Source organism: Diospyros lotus, chromosome 7, assembly GCF_014633365.1.
Source record: "Diospyros lotus cultivar Yz01 chromosome 7, ASM1463336v1, whole genome shotgun sequence".
Lineage (NCBI taxonomy): Eukaryota > Viridiplantae > Streptophyta > Magnoliopsida > Ericales > Ebenaceae > Diospyros > Diospyros lotus.
The window spans coordinates 6,802,895-6,824,761 of record NC_068344.1 but is presented as its reverse complement, the minus strand read 5'-3'; the positions used below and the strand labels follow the sequence as shown (position 1 = coordinate 6,824,761).

Sequence of the window (21,867 nt, the reverse complement as noted above, 5' to 3'; positions counted from 1 at the left end):
ATCAAAACGTGCGCCGAAACCATTTTCTCGCCCAAAATATCCGAAATATTAATAAATATCCAAATCCTATTTTTCAAATTTTTTCTGGGATTTTCTATATTTTCTTTCCTTTTCTTTCTTTTTTTTTTCTTTTCTTCTCTTTTCTTTTTTTCTTTTCTTTTTCCTCTTTTACTATTCATCATCTCCCTCATCTGTTTCTTCTTCTTCGCACAGCACCCGCGCATGAACAGGGCACTTCGGCCACCGGCCTTGCTGCCACCCAAGCTGGTCGCGTCTGCTCTCGCGGGCCTCCCCCGGCCTTGCCAATCGCCACCATACCGCCCCCAACGTGAGCCTCCGCGCTGGCTTCCCGTGCGACTAGCTTTCATCGCGGCCAGCCATGGCCACTGGCTGCTGGCTGCTACTCCAACATGCACAACAGGGTCAGCAGTTGCTGCTCGCCTACGTTGGCCCTCCAACGACCTCCGTCGACCTCGCCACCACACTCGTCCGGCCGTCCAGCACGCTGCTCGCAGCTCCTGCGTGTTGCCATCGCGTCGCCCAGCAGCTGCAACAGCAGCTCGATTGCTGCCTTAGCCGCCTAATTCACCTATCTCTTGAATAATCTATCAAAAGCACTGGAGTTCCATTTGTGCCCTCACCCACTCGTAGCTCAAGGAATGATCATGATTCTCGAAAGCTCGCCTACACGACTTACGAAGTTGACACACCTTGATTTAAGAGATACGCTAGACATAAAAGTATTTATCATCATTTATTCTTTCAAATACTACCTTGATGTAGGAACCTCTCTCATCCACCTGTGTGCATGGCACTCTCATGCTTTAAAACAATCAGCTCCATTTTCATCCTTGTAATTGGGGAGCCAAAGTTTCTATGAATGGTAAGCGTGCCACCAGAGGCGATTGCGCCATATACGAACATCCATGCCACAACCTGAGGTAAGGCACTGTTTAGTACTGTGTTTATGTCTTTTACTCTGATGTCTTTGGTTGACAAGCCTCATGAAGACATATTGAACTTACAATCGACTAGGTACCACTACCTCACTTTGTATTTTACACTCTTTACTATCTTGTCATCTTACTTACATTTTATGCATGTAATGAATGCACAAGCATATGCATGGGCATGCCAAAAGCGTCTAAGCAACCTACGAATAGTCCTGAGGCAAGTTGTAACATCTCGATATTTAGGAAAAAATAATAATAATTAATTTTTATATTTGAAGTAATTTCTTTATAATTTATTGATAATTTTATGGGAGTTTGTTTAGTATAAAAATTAATCTTTGCAAATATGTAAATGAGGGAGCCTTTAGCTTGGGGTTACGGGATTGAAACTTGGGGGGGGAAATGTTGGAATTTATTTCTAGTGAAAGGAGTTGGAATCAATATATAATTAATTGGTGCACATATACTAATGAGGAGGTTTCCAGGTTAGGCGGTCACGCACGCATGAGGGAACGAGAAGGCATTGGGTTTGAGGCCTGGGAGAGACAACTAAAAAAAATTAATTTTGGATGTGCAGCCATGCGTGCGTGGGGGCCTACGGGGTACGGGTGCAGACTCGACGTGCGGTGCGACATGGGGCAAGTAGGCACGCCGCAAGAAAGGTGGGGTTGTCTTCTACTAGGGTTGGGTGGAGGGAAATAAGACTAGTGGGCAGAATAATTAACTAAAAGATGAAGGTCTATTAGTGCGAAAAATTCAAATCTTTTCATGTTTTTGCGATTTTATACAAAAGTTTCAATTTTGGCAATAATGTCCCGATTTGATTAATTGGTTATAATTTTATCCACGACCCGGATCTTATTTGTCAGCATCCAAGACCCGCTGACGTGGCATACCACCTGGCATTTTAAAATATTTTGAATGGACCCTACATGCACATGTGTAAAAAAATAGGCCTATAAGCATGAAAAATCCAAACCATTTTGCATTTTTGCGATTTTATCCAAAAGTTTTAATTTTGGAAATAAAGTTTCAATTTGATCAATTGATTGCAATTTTAACCACAACCTGGATCCGATTCTAGAGGCATCCACAACCCGCTGACATGGCATGCCACCTGGCATTTTAAAATATTTTGAGTGGGCCCCACATGTATGTGTAGAAAATAAAAAATAAAATGATATTAAATATATATATATATATTTAACATATATATATATGCACAAAGAGAAGGAAGCAAGTAGAGAACGGTGATGAACGAGGACGGCGACAGCTACAACGGTAAACGACAATAGCAATGACAAATCTAGTAGCTGGAGGCAACGATCGATCTGGGCTTGCTCTTGCTCATAGCGGCAGCAACCGACAACCCTCTGCTCTTGTCAGTCGATGACTTCTTTGCCGGCTGTGTCGCCTTGGTCGTTAGTCGCTTAAACCGACCCCATCGATGTCAACAATCAACCATCAAGCTTCTAGATTCGGCCTTCTTCCAAATCGATCTCCATCGCTACTTCCATCTTTTAAATTAGTCGCCACCTCCAACCCAGCATCGTCGCCTGTCGTCGTTCTCCATCATCACTGTCCCCGTCCTCCGTCTTCCTTCCTTTGTTAATATATTTATAACACACACATATATATATTTATATATAACATATATTTAACATTATTTTAGTTTTTTATTTTTTTACACATGTACATATGGGGCTCACTCAAAGTGTTTTAAAATGCCAAGTGGCATGCCACGTTAACGATTCTTGAACGCCGATGAATTAGATCCGAATCATGTATAAAATTACAACCGATTGATCAAATCTAGATATTATTGCCAAAATTGAAACTTTTGGATAAAATTGCAAAAATGCAAAAATGTTTGGATTTTTTGTGCTAATAGTCTTTTTTTACACATGCGCATGTGGGGCCCACTCAAAATGTTTTAAAATGTCAGGTGGCATGCCACATCAACAGGTCTTGTATGCCGACAAATCAGATCTGGGTTGTGGATAAAATTGCAACAAATTAATCAAATCGGGACATTATTGCCAAAATTAAAACTTTTGGATAAAATCGCAAAAACGCTAAAAGGTTTGAATTTTTCATGCTAATAGCCCAAAGATGAATAAGTGGGAAAAAGAAGATTAGGTGGGAATGATGAAACTTGAGTGGGGATTACTATAATTATACCACTTTGAATCAAATCCCCTATAGATAGAGAGATTGAAAGCGAGAGAGAGTTTAAGAGATTGATGAGAGAGAGAGAGAGAGAGAGAGAGAGAGAGAGAGAGAGAGAGAGATTGGAAGAAAGGAATTGTCAATGTGAGTCTAAGCAGCACGGTAAGTGCAAAATATCTAAAATTAGATTTAAGTTAATTTTAGTAACATATTCTTGTCTTATTATATTTAATTTTTGTTAGATGAATTTCAAGGTGTGACATTAGTAATTTTAACGGATTAGAGAAATCTTATGAGGAAGGCAGTAGACACTATTTCTGTAAGGGTTTATATGTTTTTTGTGCAAATTATATTGTCATGACTTGCATATGATGACAAGGGAGTGCCTAGGTATGAGGCTATGGGTTTTTGATTGAACATAGCTCGTGTTAGGGTTAGGGTCCTAGGAAAAATCATATGGGGTTACCAAGAGTTCGGGATGGATAAGATGGACGGGCCTACATGAATGATTCATTCTATGTTTGTCATGAGTTATGAATTGTTATTTTACATATTATCTTTACTGAGTCTTAGAACTCATTCCTCTATAACTAACCTTATAGATAGCTCGAGACATAGCAAAAGAAAGGAGGTGGTGGTGGATGCATTGCCATTGGACGCAAAAAATGGGTCGTATTAGGCCAAGATGATATATTATTCTGAGCAGCCTAGCTTTCAATGGTTGAGGTTCCATATATTTGCTAATTTTTTCATTTAGGACATGAGTTATACGATTATATTTATGGTTTGTAATAAGTATGTGTGGGGTGAATGAGTACAGAGCATACGGATTGAGATTTTAACTATTTGTTGGAAAATAATAGATTTTATGTAACTTTGCTCCCATGATCTCATCATGCTTCTATAACACCTCTAAGATTTCAAGCATGTAGCCCGACTGAGATTCGAGCCTCCTTCGCTGTCTATTTTCTCTTGGGGCTCAAGTTCTTAGTTAGTGAAAACGACAAAACTTGGATCCCACCTAGGGTGCTCTAACCTGTAAGGGCATAATTAACCTTCAAAATTCAGTCAGTGGTTATGGTTGTAACCATGGGTTACAATGACACCCCAGAGTTGGGATCGGGGGCGCCACACAAGTCTTCACAATGCTATCTCAAGCAATCGAACTAGAAAACTAGAGCAAGTTCTAACTTCTCCGAGGTAACTCCCCTTGCATTTCTGTGTACTCTTCCATTCGACTTTCAGTTGAAGACAAGAATGGGGAGCCATTGTTGTAGCCTAGTCACCGGGAAGGCAATCCCCTTAAAGGAGTCCCCAAGAAGAGTCTCGTGGGACGTGCTCATTTTCGTATAGGTATCCGTGCCCAAAATGTGCCCTTCAAAAGGCCAAATCAAAAGCTAAGGCAAGAATGAAAATAAAATAAAATTAATAAAAAATGAAGGGGGAAGGTTGCACAAGCAGTAAGCAGGGCCCCCTTATAAATATGGGGGGTATGGCCTTGTGTGGGCCTTTTCTTGGCCACGTAAGGGGAAAAAGCCTTTGCACGGGTGCCAGCCTGCCGCTCACGACCACTTTTCCATGCTTGCCTGGGGGCAACCTAGCCTATCGCATGTGGGAGCCTCTCGTATGTCGTACTAGTCTTTTTCCTTTTGCTAGCTTACCACATCCGTATACCACACCCGCATGGCCAACCATCCATGCCCATTTTCCCAAAGCCTTGCAGCCACGCGACCTAGTCGCCTTGCACCCATGGGCACCCAAGCCGACCAACTACGACCCATGCCAAGCCATACTTCCCACATACTCTTGTTATGCCATGTGCCTCTCCACATTGCACATTGTGCCACATGCTCCTCCTTCGCGAGCACCTGCGAATGACCCTCTTAGGCATTCGTGTAAACATCCAGTCAAGTCTCTAGTGCCATCTAGGTTACCCGAAGACCCCCCAAGATCTCACCTCTCGTCGATTCAATGTGATAAGGCCAGCCTATAAAGGCTCTTTTTCCTCCTAGGACTTCCCTGGGGGAGGGGGGTTTCTCACCTAGATCTCTCTATGATGCCTAACCCTGGGACCACTAGATATAGCAGGAGAGTCATGTCCTCATTGCATCTGCATGTCACATGCCAATCATGTGTCCTAGTTAGGGTCGACCTCTATAATTACTCGTCGATCCATCGACTTCAAGTAAGCCATTCCAACCACAAAACTTATCTCTCTACCCTTTTGTGTCACTCATCTGAAGGGTCCACCCATACAATTCACCTGTGCACCTCTTCATAGGGCACTGCGGACTCTATCCGTGTGACACATTTGAGCATACTGCATTCGACTACATCTTTTCTTCTCCATGACATCTAGTAAAAGAAGAAGTACAAAAGCAAAATCACATGTATTATATGGGTTGAACCTTTAAGGATACGAGGACCCAATACATAATATTGGAAAGTTAATGCTAGTGTTAGTCATTGCCATAAGGGAGTTATGACACTATTTCCCAGCACACATTATCATAGTGATGACTATTGGCCCTTTCAAAAAGATCATGCAAAAATTGAACTTGGCTGGTTGCTTGCTCAATTAGTCTATTGTTGGGAGAATTTCACATCCAATTTAGGCCTCAATCAACGTTAAAGGCCCAAGTATTTCAATGATCACCTTCGGGAGCCAGAGCACCGGCATCGTTGTCGGCAACGCTGTCAAGTACTAGCTGGTGCTGCGTTGCAACGTCGACGTGTGATTGATGATTGGGCAATTATAAAATTTAATTGATGTCACCCAGAAGTATCTTTTTTCTATATACAAGCCTCTAGGTGTGGAGTTAGGAAGAAAAGACAATATCTCCAAAGAGCCAAAAAAATATGGAAGTTGTATGTGGGAAAGGCTTTGAACACCCAATGTAATAGAGTAAGGGTGATTTTCAATATCTCCGAAGAGCAAAAAGAATGGAAGTTGTATGTAGGAAAGGCTTTGAACACCCAATGTAATAGAGTAAAGGTGATTTTAATAAGCCCAAAAGGATAGGTCTATCACTACTCAATGTGGTTCAATTTTAAGGCCATGAATAATGAGGAAGAATATAAAGCTTTGATCATGGGCTTCTAATTGGCATCCAAGGTTAGTGCCATTTGACTCCAAGCCTCTTTCAAAAAACACAAGATGCATAGAGAATAGTGCTTGCCTCTTTAAAAAACATTCCAGTTAAAGAATTTAAAAAATCCTTAATGAGAAATAAAGTTAGTGAACGTGTGGCGTTTGCCAAATCACTATAAATCTAGTATAATTTTCTAGACTTTCATCTCTTTACATTCATTACTTTTGGCAATATTTTAGTTAGTAAAAATTTGTATAGCTTAATTCACCGCTTCTTAATATTTCATTTGGGATAATATTTCATTGCCTGTATGCTTGTTTGGAGAGACTTTAGGGTGGCATACTCTTGCTAAAATATCCCCACCATCGTGGTAGAACAAAATAGGATTTTAATTGCTTAAAATAAATGACAATGATAGGAATAACAATCATATCAAATGTTGATCCCACCAAAATTGAAGAATTTTAACAAAGTGAGTAACCTTCTTTTCCTTACTTGGCAAAAGAGAAATGATAAATTATGTTTTTATGAGATTATTATTTTCTATTTTTAATTCATCTTTCTATTATTAATAGGTCTATAAAAACTTATTCGAGTTTGTTCATTAAAGTAAACGAATCAAAATTTAACCTAACTTTGAAGCCCAATTTATAAACGAGCTAAATTTGAGATTAATAAAACTCAACTTATTAAGAGTTGTGAACATATTTGATTAATAACTCTGTGAAGAGGCTCTTCTATAAATACAATAGTAAATTTATTTTTAATTTTTATAAATGTATTATTTAATATAAAATTATCAAATTTTACATTATTATAACAATAACATTAAATTCAATATGCTCAAAACTATTATATATATATATATGTATTAATTCATCATTTAACATAATATATATTATATAATCAAACGGTCCAAACCTTGAAGCAGTGAAGCTGCCACACACCCCTCTACCCTTTTTGAAGCACACCAACAACGTTGAGATAGTTCTGGAGTGAGCACACCGGTGATGCACACTGCCTCACTGCATCGTCGTTTTCACCATCTGCACGCCCCTCCCTCTCTGAAGCACACCGACAAGTGTGAGACAAATCTGGAGTGAGCACACTGGCTGCACACTACCTCCCGTCGTTGTCACCTTCACCGTTGGAACACCCCCTCTCTCTCTGAAACACACCAATGACTATGAGACAGATCTAGAGCGAGCACATTGGCGCCACACACTGCCCCATTCCGTCTTCGTCTTCGCCGTCTGACTCCTGTTCATCTTCGTCGTCATCACTCTGCCTCTATTTGTCTGCGTCTTCTATTTGTCTTTGTGTCTTTACTCTTGACTCTACTTGTCTTCATCGTGTTCTTTTTACCTCTCAAATAAATCTCTCAAGTGACCTCTCTTCCCCTTTCTTCTCAAACAGATCTCTTAGTTGAGCTTAAATTTGGCTCACGAGAAGTTCTTGCGAGATCAAGTTCGGGTTGACAAGCTTCTTTTGAGCTCAAGCTCAATGCTTTTTTTTATCAGAAGATAAATGTATATAAAAGGATTAAAACTGTACAAGATACACTGAACATACCTAGGAGGAACCAAAGGTCCACTAATGCCCCAAAAAAATAGACTCGTACCAAACTAAAACATGAAAATACAAAAAAAAAAATAACTCTATATACATGTGTTTTAATTTGACAAATAACACAGTCCACACGAGACATTGAACCCTCAATGCTTTTCTACCAAGCCAAGGTTGAACTTAGCAAAACAACAAATCTTCACTCCCTCGTTTGCATCCTAACTATTAAGATTAAAGTTGAACTGGAAACTGAGTAACTTTTTTCTCTTTTGCCTTTTTCAGAAGACAAATTTCTCAGCAAAGCAACAAATCTTGGCCCAGCTCATTTGCATCCCTGACTACTAGGATTAAAATTGAATTGGAAACTAGGTATCTTTTTTTTTTTTTTTTTAGCCTTTTTTAGAAGTAAAATTCAATTCTCCTAAAAGGTTACAATTGAAGTTTAAAAGGAATAATGGGGAAAAGCTGAATACGAACAAAGACTACCACCAAGAACATGAGTTTTATTATGCTTTCGTCCACAATAACCATAAGGCTACTTTATTTCCCATCATTCTCTGCTCTGTTCCCATTGCGGGCCATAGCAATGCATCATAGGTTGTCAGCCAATACTTTGGAATTTAGCACTGCAACTATATATGATTAAAAAAAAAATCTAAGACCAGCAAAGCTCAAGTTAACATACATCCCAAACCCAGCCAACCATAACCCACCACCATCGTACTTATTCCCCGATTGCATTGGCCGAATGGTTCCTATAACTGCTTCTTCTGTATCAGTAAGAAGAATACTTTACATTGGCCAAATTCATTTTACATTGCAATTTGTTAAATTGCAATACCAATCATTGAAAACAACTGGGATCTCTTTTACCATGAAAATCCTCTAGAACAATAGAGTAACATGGAGAAGGGTAAGTAAAGACAAAAAAAACGAAGAAACAAGAGTGATACTTCCGATCATTTCCATCCTTTCTTCCCGCGAAACTGTTTGCCGGAACGATTCTGTTTTTTCTTTTTATCTTGCCGAGATCTTGCCACCTTCATTCTCTTTGCAGCAATCGGCATGGCCTTCTTGTGCTCCTTCTGCCGATTGCTCAAACCACCCGTCTACACAATTTGGGGGGGAAAATCATCAAAGTACCATAAGGAAAATAAAGCATTCTGTGGCATCTCAATGAAGCCTAACTTTCTATTTTGAATGTTAAGCATTTGAAGAATACATACATTATAAAAATCTAAAGAAAAGTACTCTAGCAATAAGACTTTAGGGTGTGTTTGGGAGATGAGTGTGGAGTGAAATTGGATGAAATGGAATTAGATGAAATGAGGTTCCCATTGTATGGAACATTAATAATGGGATGAGATGGAACTGGATGGATTGGGTTTCTATCCAATCTTCTCAAAAGTTCCATCTTTTATTGCCACCAATTTGGAGAGAATGGATGCAGCGGCGAAGCTAGGAAATTTAGGCAGAGTGGGCAAAAATAAAATAACATAAAAAAAATTAAAATAATATAATATTAAAAAATATATCGATAAATTATTTTCATCTTCATTATTGCAACTTAAAACCTTGGAAAAGGTCTTCAACCCAATTCTCATTATTGCAGCTTAATAAATCATACAAAAAGCTAAAAAAATATATATAATTCTCCCACGATAGCTTTGAATTTCGTCAATTGTCAATGTTGATGGTGATTGCTGAACACGACGGATTTAAATTCATCGATGTTTTCTTCTGGGATAATTGGGTTTTCAAAACTTCAAATAGGGTTTGAATCATTTGAAAATTAGCTTCTTGGAAACCAAAAAACGAAACATTTTTTTCTAGGATGTGTCCAAAATTACCTATGAAACTCGAATCGAGTTTTGGAATAAAGTTTGAATTGATTTCTGGGTGAAACCAATTTTAAACATTTTGAGGGTTTGCACAAGAGTTTGCAAACTCCTTCAAAAAGGCTAAATAAATTTACAGATTGTTAACCTAAAAATCACACATAATTAAGAAATTAAGTGCAGAAACTCAAAAAGATGAATTGGTATATAAAAATTCTTTTTCCTTAAAAATTCTTTTGATGAAAAGGAGAAAGACCACGGTTTCGTTAAATCTCAAGACCTTGAAATGGCACGATAAAATATCAACCATATAAAGATAATCTTGTCTTGACAATGGAGAACACAAAATTAAAAAATATGAAATATTTTTTAATGAAAGGGTAAATATATGAATCAAGTGAGGAATATAGAGATGCTTGAAAAGATAAATAAACAAAGAACACAAACACAAGAGAACACAAATGATTTATAGTGGTTCATCATACTTGCTATTAGAGGGTAAAAATTTCGAATACACAGCCATAAATGTGATCTTGAAGCCTAGTTTGAGCTTCATATGAGAGTGTAATGGCAGTCGCATAACAATCACTTACTGGAAGCCCGACTAGGAGCTTAGAGGCATTTTTGGCACCAAAAATCGCGTGGATAGCTGCAAAAGAAATAGGTCCTTGTTCATGGCTGAAGCAAGGAGCAAAGACACACCCTTTGATACATCTTCTTCTCAAGAACTTGCAGGCGCTGCATTGAGAATCGAATGCTGGAGTTATGACCGAAGCAACATCGATAGCAGCAGCTAAGGGAGCAACATCGGCAACAGTAGCATCGGTGACCATGACAGCTAGCACAAGAAAGACAATAGTGGTATTTGCTCTCTATTTTTGGATAGAAGGAAGACTGGAAAAACGAACTGGGCTCTCGATATTCAGCTGGTGGAAGAGCTCTCTGGTGAATAGTGGAATGACTGAAGGAGAACAGAAGAGAGACAGAGACTCTGATTTTCATCTAAGCAAATGGACGAGGTTCGATTATATAATCAGACCCAACCCGACATAGAGACAGACACTCGCGAAACCAGCCACAAAATCTGCGAGACATGCTGGAGAGAAACAAGCGAAGAAAAATCAGAAAGGTTGCTGGGACACTAGGACAGCATTTGGACGTGCGTAAAAATTTTGAAAAACTACTGGAACACGCACTAGACACGTGGAGAGAAATCCATAAAGTTGTTTCTAATAAAATAATAATAATAATAATAAATTTATTACAAAAAAAGTCGTGCAATTTTTTTTTTCGAATTGTGACACATTTTAATTTTGTAAAGAATTTTGTAGTAAAACAATCTTAGTAAAATAGAAATGAGAGATTGGGAAAATGGAGGTTTCAAATTTTTGGCCGAGGGGTGAATCCGTGGAGGAAATGGTGGGTGGAAAGGAGAGAGATTAGATATTTTTTATAATTTTTAATTTTATTAGAGTGGGGGAGGAGAGAGATTAGTGGGAGACATTTAATATTCAATTTGATTGAGTGGGATGGCTTTTCCAGATTCGATGAGGATGAGGATGAGGATGAGGGTGAGGGTGGGGGGTGGGAGGATAAGAGCGATAGGAGGTAGAATATATATTTTAAATAAATATAATATACATTCAGTTTTGTCTGACCTTTGGGGGGCAACCGCCCCCTCTGCCCACACTATAAATCTACCCCTAAATGGATGGAATGGAAATAATAGGAACTTTTAATGTTGTGCATGGACAAAACTAACTACAATAATTTTTTTATTCATCTTTTTTATAGTTCGTTACAAGATACATTCGTCATTTGTTGTTTAATAATTTTTCATTCCATCCATTTCGACAGCTCTATTGAACAAGGAGAAAGTACTTTCCATTACCATACACCCCCACCCCTAGGGGCGGATTTACAGTGTGGACAGGTGCCCCCAAGGTCAGACAAAACTGAATATATATATATTATTTATTTTAAATATATATTCTGCCCCCTCTCTCTCCTCCACCCCCCCCCTCACCGAATCTGGAAAGCCACCCCACTCAACCAAATTGAATATTAAATGTCTTCCACCAATCTCTCTCCTCCCCCACTCCAATAAAATTAAAAATTATAAAAAATATCTAATCTCTCTCCTCCCCACCCACCATTTCCTACACGGTTTCACCCCTCGGCCAAAAATTTGAAACCTCCATTTTCCCAATCTCATTTTTATTTTACTAAGATTGTTTTACTACAAAATTCTTTACAAATTTAAAACGTGTCACAATTCGAAAAAAAAATTGCAGGACTTTTTTTGTAATAAATTTATTATACAAGTCAATAAATTTATTTTTTTTATTTTATTTTTTTATTAGAAACAACTTTTTGGATTTCTCTCCACACGTCTAGCGCGTATTCCAGCAGCTTTCCAAAATTTCTACGCACCTCCAGATGCTATTGTGGGGTCCCAACAACCTTTCTGATTATATAATCGAATCCCGTCCATCTGCTCAAGGTTAGACAAAAATCAGAGACTCTCTTTTTTGTTTTCCTTCGGTCATTCCACTGTTCACCAGAGAGCTCTTTTGCCAGCTGAAAACCGAGAGCCCAATTCATTTTTCCAATCGTCTTTCTGTCCAAAAACAGAGAGCAAATACCGTTATCGTCTTCCTTCTGCTAGCTTCCATGGCCATTGACGCTACTGCTACTAATACTGCTCCCTCAACTACTATTGCCGATGCTGCTCCGGTCATGACTCCAGCATCCGATTCTCAATGCGGTGCCTATAGGTTCTTGAGAAGAAGATGTATCCAAGGGTGTGTCTTTCCCCCTTACTTCAACCATGAACAAGGACCTACTTCTTTTGAAGCTATCAACACGATTTTTTGTGCCAAAAATGCCTCTAAGCTCTTGGCTGGGCTTCTAGTAAGTGATCGTTATGCAGCTAACATTACACTCTCATATGAAGCTCAAGTTAGACTTCAAGATCCCATTTATGGCTATGTATCTGAAATTTTTGCCCTCCAGCAACAGGTATGATGAACCACTATAAATCATTTGTGTTCTCTTGTGCTTGTGTTCTTTGTTTATTTATCTTTTCAAGTATCTCTATATTCCTCACTTGATTCATATATTTAACCTTTCATTAAAAAAGATTTCATATTTTTCAATGTTATGTTCTCCATTGTCAAGACGAGATTATCTTTATACGGTTGATACCTCATTGTGCCATTTTAAGGTCTTGAGATTTAACGAAACCGTGGTCTTTATAGACATCTTCTTCTCATCAAAAGAATTTTTATATACTAATTCATCTTTTTGAGTTTCTAGACTTAATTTGCTAATTATGTGTGATTTTTAGGCTAACAATTTGCAAGTTTATCTAGCCTTTTTGAGGAGTTTGTAGACTCTTGTACAAACCCTCAAAATTGGTTTCGCCCAAAAACCAATTCAAACTCTATTCTAGAACTCGATCCGAGCTTCACAGGTAATTTTGGACATATCCTAGAAGAAAATGTTTCGTTTTCTAGTTTCCAGGAAGCTAATTTTCAACATGATCCAAACCTTATCTGGAATTCTGAAAACCCAATCATCTTAGAAGAAAACGTCAATGAACTTGGATTCGTCGTGTTCAACAATCATCAACATTGACCATTGGCAAAATCCAAAGCTATCGTGGGAGAATTATATATATATATATATATATTTAACTTTTTGTATGATTTATTAAGTTGCAATAATGAGAATTGGGTTGAAGGCCTTTTCCAAGTTAAGCTGCAATAATGAAGATGAAAATAATTTATCGATATATTTTTTTAATATTATATTATTTGAAACAGGGAGAAAATATTTTCAGTTTCATTTCATTTATTTCCATTCCACTCATTTTCATACCATTTCATTCCTTTCAGTTATTAATTCTCTACTAAAAATAGCCTTATAGGAATATATATATTAATAAATAGAACAAAGCAGTATGTAAACAAAATTTCTTTTTCCAGTACTTTTAACACATTTAGAGAAATAGACATGTACTAGAGAGAATAAAGCTATGTCTAAATGTATAACGTATGCTAAATGTGGAAAGAAATTATATAGAACATTATACATGTTCCCAAGATTCAAATTTTGTAATAAGAAACAAAAAATATGACATGGGACAAAAGATTTCAAAACAAAAGTAAGATCTATCAATATGAAGTAGGAATTATCAGCATCTACTTTTGAACCTCTGAATAGGATAGTGTACACAACATGTAAGGAAAAGAGAGGACAATTATTTTTGTTTTTTAGAGTAACTGAAGGGCTGGGGAATCATATTCTCCAAATACAAAGGGCCTGTTTAGTTATAGAAAATATTTGCTAATTTTTCAACTCCAATTTTCTATTGTATGGTTGAATCTCCCATTAGAAAATAGAAAACTCAACTTTCTAATTTTTCAACTTTATACTGTGAATTGAAAAACATCAAAAAATATGTTTTCTAAGTTTTATAGAAATGAATGTTATTGTTTTGTGAAACATAAAATATTAGAATATGTTTAGTTATAAAATTGGAGTTGAAAATTAGAAAATGACTGAACGGGCACTGAGCTTTCCCATTCCACATTTGGACATGAACTGCAAAAGAGAGTTTCTCTCAACTTTTAGGTGAAATAATTAATACCAAACCTAAATCTCAACATAAAACCTGCAAATAAATCAAATAAATGGTACTAAATGTAACATATTTGACATTAGAATTTGGCATGAAAAAAGTAAATAGAAAGCAATCTAAAGAACAATCAGGAGGGATATCAAAAACGCTAGAGGCATAAAAACTTAAGAAAGAGAGAAACAGGAAGTAACTGTGACGGGCACAATAATGATTTCAAAAAGAGGAAGGCCATGGGCCCCGGCGGCATAGATGACAAGATAGTGTCTTTGATCAGTACTCCCCATCTGCCCTTCCACTTTCTCCGTTAACTCATCGTGTGTGTGGATGAGATATATATATATATATAGAGAGAGAGAGAGAGAGAGTTGTTTAACAATCAATTGTTCAGAATGGGCTATTCAGAGTTGTTTAACATTGAATTTCTGCAAAGACAAGTTTTCTCTCTCCTAATAGTATATTCATGCATTCAAGTTAATAATCAATGGGACTGGATAAAAAATACCATATGCAAGTGAATTTAAAAAAAAAAACATTCAAACAGTTAAATCTTATCAGTTTTTTGACCCAAATGCAGGGGAAGATGGACCAGGTCACAATCTATATGCTCACCTTTTACCCACCAAACAAATACAGCCATCAAATATCTTATTTAATTATCAAAGTAGATTATTAAAGAAGATGCAAACACAAGCAGAGTGGCATGAATCATTCATTGTGAGAAATAAGGAAACAATATTAAAGAAAAATGGAATGAGGTTTCCAAAAAGCTAATCAAAGCGTTTCTTCTTCTTTTAATTAGGCAATCATATACAAAAGGAAGTATATGAAAATTTAAGTAGGTACATGAAAATAGGGAGGTGTACCTTTTTTTGTTTGAGAGCTGTTCGAGCCTGGTACTTCCCTCTCTCTTCCCTTCCTGCTCTTACCAATGCCAGTCTTTCCTCCTTGCTTAGCTTCTTCTTTATGTGGGCCTGATTTACATAAGCATGCATGTCACAAATACTTTTGCAAGGACAACAGATAAGCAACACATGAATATTAAGGGACAAGGATTGCAATGCATTTGACAAATTCTTCTCTATTTCAGATATATTGTTTCAATCTGAAATAAAATATATAGTAAATAAAGAAAGTAACTAGAAAATAAAAAACTCACTTCAAGTTTGGCAGGATCAACCCTCATAACACTTAGCTGATCAGAACTTGGAACTTTAAAAGCTGTATTGGCATCTGATCCCTTTCTTAATAATCCATGTTGAGTCAACGCACTCCTCGCTTCTTTCTTTGCCTATTCACAATAAATGACAAGGAAAAAATTAAAAAATAATCTCCAAACCAACATCAACATTACGTGAACAAACTAAACTGGTGAGTTTTCTTTGTGTAATAATTGCTAAAGAAATTGTATTGGAGTTTTATGAGTCTCAACTTGGTCCTGCAGCAAAAGACATACCTTTAGTTCTTTGATTCTTTGGAAGTCCTCGTTGGAAAGGATACCATCTGATTTGTCTGATGCCAAATGGTGCCTCTTTGCTTCTGCTAACCTCTTTAAAGCCCGAAGGCTTGTATCGGCAACATTCAGCTGTCCATCAAAATCAGAAAACTTCCTCTTCTGTGCATTAGATACTTTAACTCCAAGCTGATTGTCACTAGCTTCAACCAAAACCGTGGATTCTTCATCTTTGTCCTCTTCTTCCCTATCATCATTATCAGCATCACTACTTTCATGGTTATCAGCACTTACGTCATCCCTGTCACTCAAATCACAGACATTTTCAGTACTATTATCACTATCTTCATCTTCAGCTCCTTCATCATATTCTTGTATACTATCATCCTCACTTCCAGTTTCCAAATCATCAGCTTCACCACCATCCTCTTCATTATCATCACAATCCTCTTCTGTGGCACTTATCACTCTATCATCTTCAGAAAAATTACCAAGTTCATAGTCATTGAAATCATCCCCATCACCAGTACTACCAGCTTCATTGTCATCATTAGTATCATCATCTTCTTGTAATAATTCCACACCAGGGATATCACTAGCAACATTCGCTTCCCCAAATGCTTTTGGCCGTGCCTTTGGATCAGCAGGACGGCCACGGTCCTTCTTAATAAGAAGTGATGGGCAAACCTACAATTGAGAGAACATTAGTATTCACAACCCCCAGCTGCAACCCCCCCCCCCCCCCCCCCCCCCAATCTTCTCTCCGAGAGAACCATAGCAAAACAATTTTCACTAATACCTCTCTGAATAATGTAATAAGTGAACGAGCAGCTGATGAAACAGGCTTCTCATGTGACTTCTTATATAAGACGAGATCTTGCAGTAAATCTTCAGTCATCAACTATTTTACAGAAATTCCAGACAAGGAAAAGTTTGTTGTCATAACAAAAGGAAATGAGATTGATCAAAACATTGGATCTAGGAAAAAATAAATAAATAGCAAAAGGTGAGAGTGATACCAAGGGTATACGGACACATATCTCTCTCACAACATTCAGTCCAACAGCAATTGCCTGGCAAGACCAAATATGAACACTAAATTGCAACCGTACAAGTAATAGAATAATCACAAAGCAACCAAGTGATACCTCTGTCCGAGAACGATCATGTACAAATTGATTGACTATCTGTTTGAATAGAGGTTCAACTGCATCTGGCGGCACCTAATCAGACCAAGTTTTAATATATAAGCAATAATGAAGGCCACTAAAAGCAGAATCTAATAGCAAAGCTCAAACGAATTATGTGACAAGAACTAAATTCGCCAAAGATATATGTACTTGAGAGACAAGTATAACCAAGCAAGAATTTACCATATCATGACAAGCTTGAACAGCTGCTGCAAGTAAATTTGTGACATCGCGTTGATGGGGCTGCAAATACCAATATTGTCAAAATTAAGCAACAAAATTGAAGTGCGAGTCATACCTGGAAAGTGAGATGCAAACCTGAACATATTTCTGAAGGAAAGGATAGAAGTTCAATAACATCAAGCGGTGAAGGCCAACAGTTCGAGCAATTACTTTCAACATCATCATCTTAACCTGCATTAGCAAACAAAACATTGCACATGTTTGATTCATTTTCTTTTAAAAGCTGGTCAGTTCTTCAAAGATGTTAACAATCTAGGATGGCCAAACAGATATTTCCACTATTGACTAGTTAGAAATTTAAATAAAAGTTCTTCACCAACAATAAGAAATTAGTAATGAATCAAGTCACATTCTTTAAATATATCATGCTTCCTACTTTAATATTTTATTATTCATCTTTGTATTGCATGGTGCAAGAGTTCCTAGCAATCAAGCTGCCAGAAGAGCTGATGAACAGACAGAACAGTAAACAAAAAACTGCCCCAGAAGCATATTTTTAGGCACAACAAGATTCTTCTTCACAAAATTAAATCACAAGCACTGATAAATATAAACGAAGCTACAAATTGAAGTCATTTGTTAGAGAAACAGGAAGAATAAGATGCATTAACAGCCAGGAATAGAAGAAGAAATATAAGCAGAACTGCCAAAGATAAAAATAGCAGCTTCATGGTTTTCCCCAGTAATTTTTGCTCCACTTGCCTTCAAATCTATTTCTTCAGGCAATTTTAGATAAACACATGTCCAAACTGCCTATTGACTCAGTTCAGCATCCCCCCCCCCCCCCCCTTTCTTTTCTCCATACACCACAATTCAACCAACTACTTTGCTTGGATCAGAATTTGGGTCAAGCCAACAAGAAGTAACTAATTACCGCACGCGGGGGTGTGGGCGGGCAGTATGCAACAATTTCAAAAGTACTACATAAATTGAGACTCAAGGGAAAAAAATGAAAATTTTGTTCCTTTGAGAAGAATATATCTACCAAAACTTGTAAAAAGTAAGACAAAAGTAGAATGAGTAACTACCTCAAACCGTTCATTACAAGTTTGAAGGCGAGAAAACAGCTTCTCAGCAAATCCCTAGAGGAATAATATCATTTTGTTAGTTCTTTTCGGGATGCATTAATCAAACCACGGAATATAATATAATAACTGAGAAACCTGGGCATCTTTCAGATGGTTAAGTGGTGAATAGTAGTTTGAATTACTACTTTCTGATGACTCACGCTGCTGCCTTTTCATGCTCCTCATGACACGCTGCAATTTTGCTTTCTTCTTCTTCTTGCTAGAAGTTGTACCTTTATGGTGTGCCTAAAATTTCAACAAAAAGAACACCACAAATAAATATGATACATATTTCACACTTCTTGGAAGGCTAAAAGAAGCTTCATCACAAAAAAAAAAAAAAAACAAAACAAAACAAAACAAAACAAAAAGAATACTGCATCTTTATCTCTTGTTGATTTCAAAATTACACAAAGATCATACAATAACTTCGCTTAAGAATGAAAACTTAAAATGTGGTTGATAACTTCGTTTTGTCATCAATTTTTGCTTTTGATTTTTTCCCCTCTTTCTTCTTCTTGCTCCCCACCTAGTCAGATTAAGATCTAATATGTTCTTCTTGTTGTTTATTCTTCTTCCTCTTCCACTCCACCGCTAATGGAAGTTGCCAGCCTTACAGATTTTTTAGGAAGTCACTGGATGCCAGGGCAAAGGGAGCACTGACTCCAAGATGGTCAAATATACTGAAGAAGAAAGAGCTATAAAACAAAAAAATGAGGAGAAGGATAGAAGAAGAACGGAAGAGTTTGCAAGAGAAGATTGGCTGGTGAGTTTGGTGAACAAAGGGGGAAAGGAAATGAAAACAAAATAAAGATTATAAAACACCAATTTTTCCACAATTCTCAAGTAACTTTTACCTTTTTGTAATAGGAAAACACAACTGAACACCAGTTTTAGTTTTCATTTTCAAAAACTGAAAGTTGAAAATAAAGCTCAATCAAATGGAACTTAAACCCGGGGGGGGGGGGGGGGGGGGGGGGGGAAGGAATATCAGTTTCTCAGGAGGTCCATCTAAAACTAATAATCCTAATAAAAAAAAGCTCATCCTGCTGGCAACAAACCTTATATATAGCCTCCCTGCTAAGAAGAACTTGTGGCTCTTGAGCAGCCAAATCATCTTCACTGCTTGAACCATCACAATCATCATCTTCTTCGATGTTCTCATAATCAAGAAGAAATGATAGAGTGGCAATCATGATCCTAGACAGTTGACATAAAAGAAATAGTTTCCTTACAATTTTTTATCTAAGCAATACAAAATCTAAAGAAAATGGCAAAAAACATACCTTGAAGATGGATGAAAACATGCAGTACATATTGCATTGGCGGTCCTATCATCAAACCACACCTTTCTCCTATGAAGATCACATAAAGTGATGAGTGATCTTTTCGCTTTTGCTTCATCTTCTTGCTACCACAATAGGAAAGTTAGAAATTAAACATGACAAGAGAAAAGAAATATAATTTTAATGTTGTGCAAGTGAATAACATTTACCAACCTGCAGCATAGAAAACAATATATTCTGAAGAGCCCGATTTTTAGCTTCATTTTTGTGCTTCTTGTTCATACGCCTAATACTGTGAACAACATGTGAGAATGCCAACTTTCTTAAAGCCCTGTCACCGAATGTCTGGAGCTCCATGAACAATGCAAGGGTCTCCCCAGTATCAACTATCTAGCAAGCATAGGATGAAATTAATCAAACTCCAATAAAATCATAACCAGCAAACAGCTGCCGTTTAGTTTCCAAGTAAGAAGAAGAAAAAGAAAAAGAAAACTTCAAAGCTCAAACTCATTCTCCCAATCACTTTTCTTTTTCATATTTTTCTTTTCTTAATGAAAACTGCCCCAAATGGTCTAAGCAAATCAATTTAACCCCTTTATTTTGCAAATATCCCAAACAATTCTGCTATGCTTGGAATGATATTTTCAAATAACCCACACTAGGTCTACCCACAACTAACCCAAATAATTCAATTTGTCCAAACCATTGGTGCAAGCTCAAACCTTAATTAAAACATAACAATTTTCTGGTACCTTGCGATTAATGAGAAGAATCAAAGCTTGTGCTACATGGCACCGAAGCGACGACGGTAGTGTCCGGGCCGCAGAGCGAAGGAAATCGGCCAATTGTTTGGGGAACAGTGAGAGCTGTTTAGGGTAAAACGGGGTCACGTGTGCCAGGAACATGGCTCGGTCTCCTAGGTCCTTCGCGATAGTAGGGTCGCTTCCGATACCGCTGATGGAGGTGAAGCTTAGAGCGACCTGTTGCTCAAAGAGTTCGAGGGATGATTTGAATTGGTCGTAGAGGATGGTAAGCTCCTTTTCGTACCCTTCAGGATCGCACTTCATCTTCGACTGCAGTGCCGGCAGACTCATCTTCTCTGCGGTGCGACCGGAGGCGGACAGAGCCTCCGCCGACATCTCTGGTGCGGTGGAGCGAGGTTTTCCTGTCATGTTCTTAGCTTCCTCAATACCCTTCTCTGTTTCCCTTTGTCCTCTATATACATATGACCTGGGTTTAGGGTTTTTCATTAATTTTACATTATTTTAATTTTGATTTGAAGGTTTCTCACTAATACAGGTTTAGGGTTTTCAAATTAGTTCACAAAATTGCGTTGCAAATAAAAAAAATAAAAAATTTAAAGAAAAATTGAAACATGGAGAGAAGTAAGTGTAACTAAAAGAAATTTGAGTATTTATATTAAGATATAATTTAACAGTGAACTTTATAGTTATAAATAACTAAAAGAAATTTGAGTACTTATGCTCATTTTTATTTCAAACACTATCTATTTTTTCAATTAATTTAAACATTTTTCTGTATTTGACCTCCTTTAGTAAATCTTCTGATCACCCCCCCCCCCCCCCCCGGTCTTTTGTAATCTCTATCTACCCTTCTCTTTCTCTTTTCATGTTCAAATTTTTTATTCTAATTTTTTTATTTATAAATTTATCAATTAATCTAAAAGCTTCCAGGACATTTGAATTTTTGAATCTATCTTTATCTTATAATTATAAATATATATAACTTCAATTGGTAAAATTTTTGGGCAACAATAAAAAGAAAATAGTCCAAAAAGAGGGCTAGAAAACCTTTTCGATTGAAGAGTTTCTAAAAGACATTTTCTGATTAATCTCGCAAAGAGATAATAGGGAGACCAAAAGGTCTCTCAAAGACACATCCCTCAGGGTATTCCCAGTATAAAAGCGCAAACATATCACCTTCCAAAATCTCACAATAGATACGAATTATCTGCAAATCTTTCCTATCTCAATAAGTTCAAAATAGTAAGAATGCTCGCCATAAATAAGTTCAAAATAGTAAGAATGCTCGCCATAAACTAGCTAGCTCCACTATAATAGAAAAGCCTCATCCCTAAAAGTACACCACAAATACCATTACAAAAGCCTTGGAACTCTCATTGATCTTCCACTTTATATAAGTTTGACTCAAGTATTTGAGGGTTTGCATAAGGAGCACCTTGTGCCCTGTTTTTTTTTTTTTTTTTTTTTTTTGTGCAGATCTTAGACAACTTGGAGACAATTCCTATTTATTTAAAACTTATTATTGTATTTAAACAATAACAATTGACAATGTATGTGAAAAATTGATTGAAAAGCTAAGAAAACGATATGGTTCTCATAAGATC

At 37.1% G+C, this 21,867-nt stretch overlaps 1 protein-coding gene across 2 annotated transcripts; it reads right to left on the bottom strand.

Moving 5' to 3' along the window:
- Positions 1-8,436: 8,436 nt before the first annotated feature.
- Positions 8,437-20,695, bottom strand: LOC127806299 (uncharacterized). 2 transcript variants are annotated; one of them, XM_052343503.1, is made up of 15 exons: positions 20,252-20,695; positions 19,713-19,889; positions 19,500-19,624; positions 19,275-19,413; positions 18,310-18,459; positions 18,175-18,228; positions 17,222-17,317; positions 17,087-17,146; positions 16,862-16,936; positions 16,733-16,786; positions 16,513-16,614; positions 15,717-16,400; positions 15,420-15,551; positions 15,127-15,234; positions 8,437-8,889 (listed from the first exon to the last, which is right to left on the bottom strand). In XM_052343503.1, exons 1-15 carry the CDS (start codon positions 20,669-20,671, stop codon positions 8,740-8,742), a joined length of 2,526 nt encoding a protein of 841 aa, XP_052199463.1. In that variant the 5' UTR covers positions 20,672-20,695; the 3' UTR covers positions 8,437-8,739. The 2 variants fall into 2 exon arrangements, with proteins under 2 accessions (XP_052199463.1, XP_052199464.1); XM_052343504.1 differs by having other exon boundaries at positions 19,713-19,885; positions 20,252-20,390.
- Positions 20,696-21,867: the final 1,172 nt, after the last annotated feature.

What these genes read in the sequence shown, in the direction of transcription:
- LOC127806299 (XM_052343503.1), bottom strand. Translation starts at nt 20,671, where the DNA reads ATGACAGGAAAACCTCGCTCCACCGCACCAGAGATGTCGGCGGAGGCT. An exon ending in TTATTACATTATTCAGAGAG is followed by an intron (nt 16,401 to 16,512) that starts GTATTAGTGAAA and finishes TCTCAATTGTAG; the next exon opens with GTTTGCCCATCACTTCTTAT. An exon ending in TTGATCCTGCCAAACTTGAA is followed by an intron (nt 15,235 to 15,419) that starts GTGAGTTTTTTA and finishes TATGTAAATCAG; the next exon opens with GCCCACATAAAGAAGAAGCT.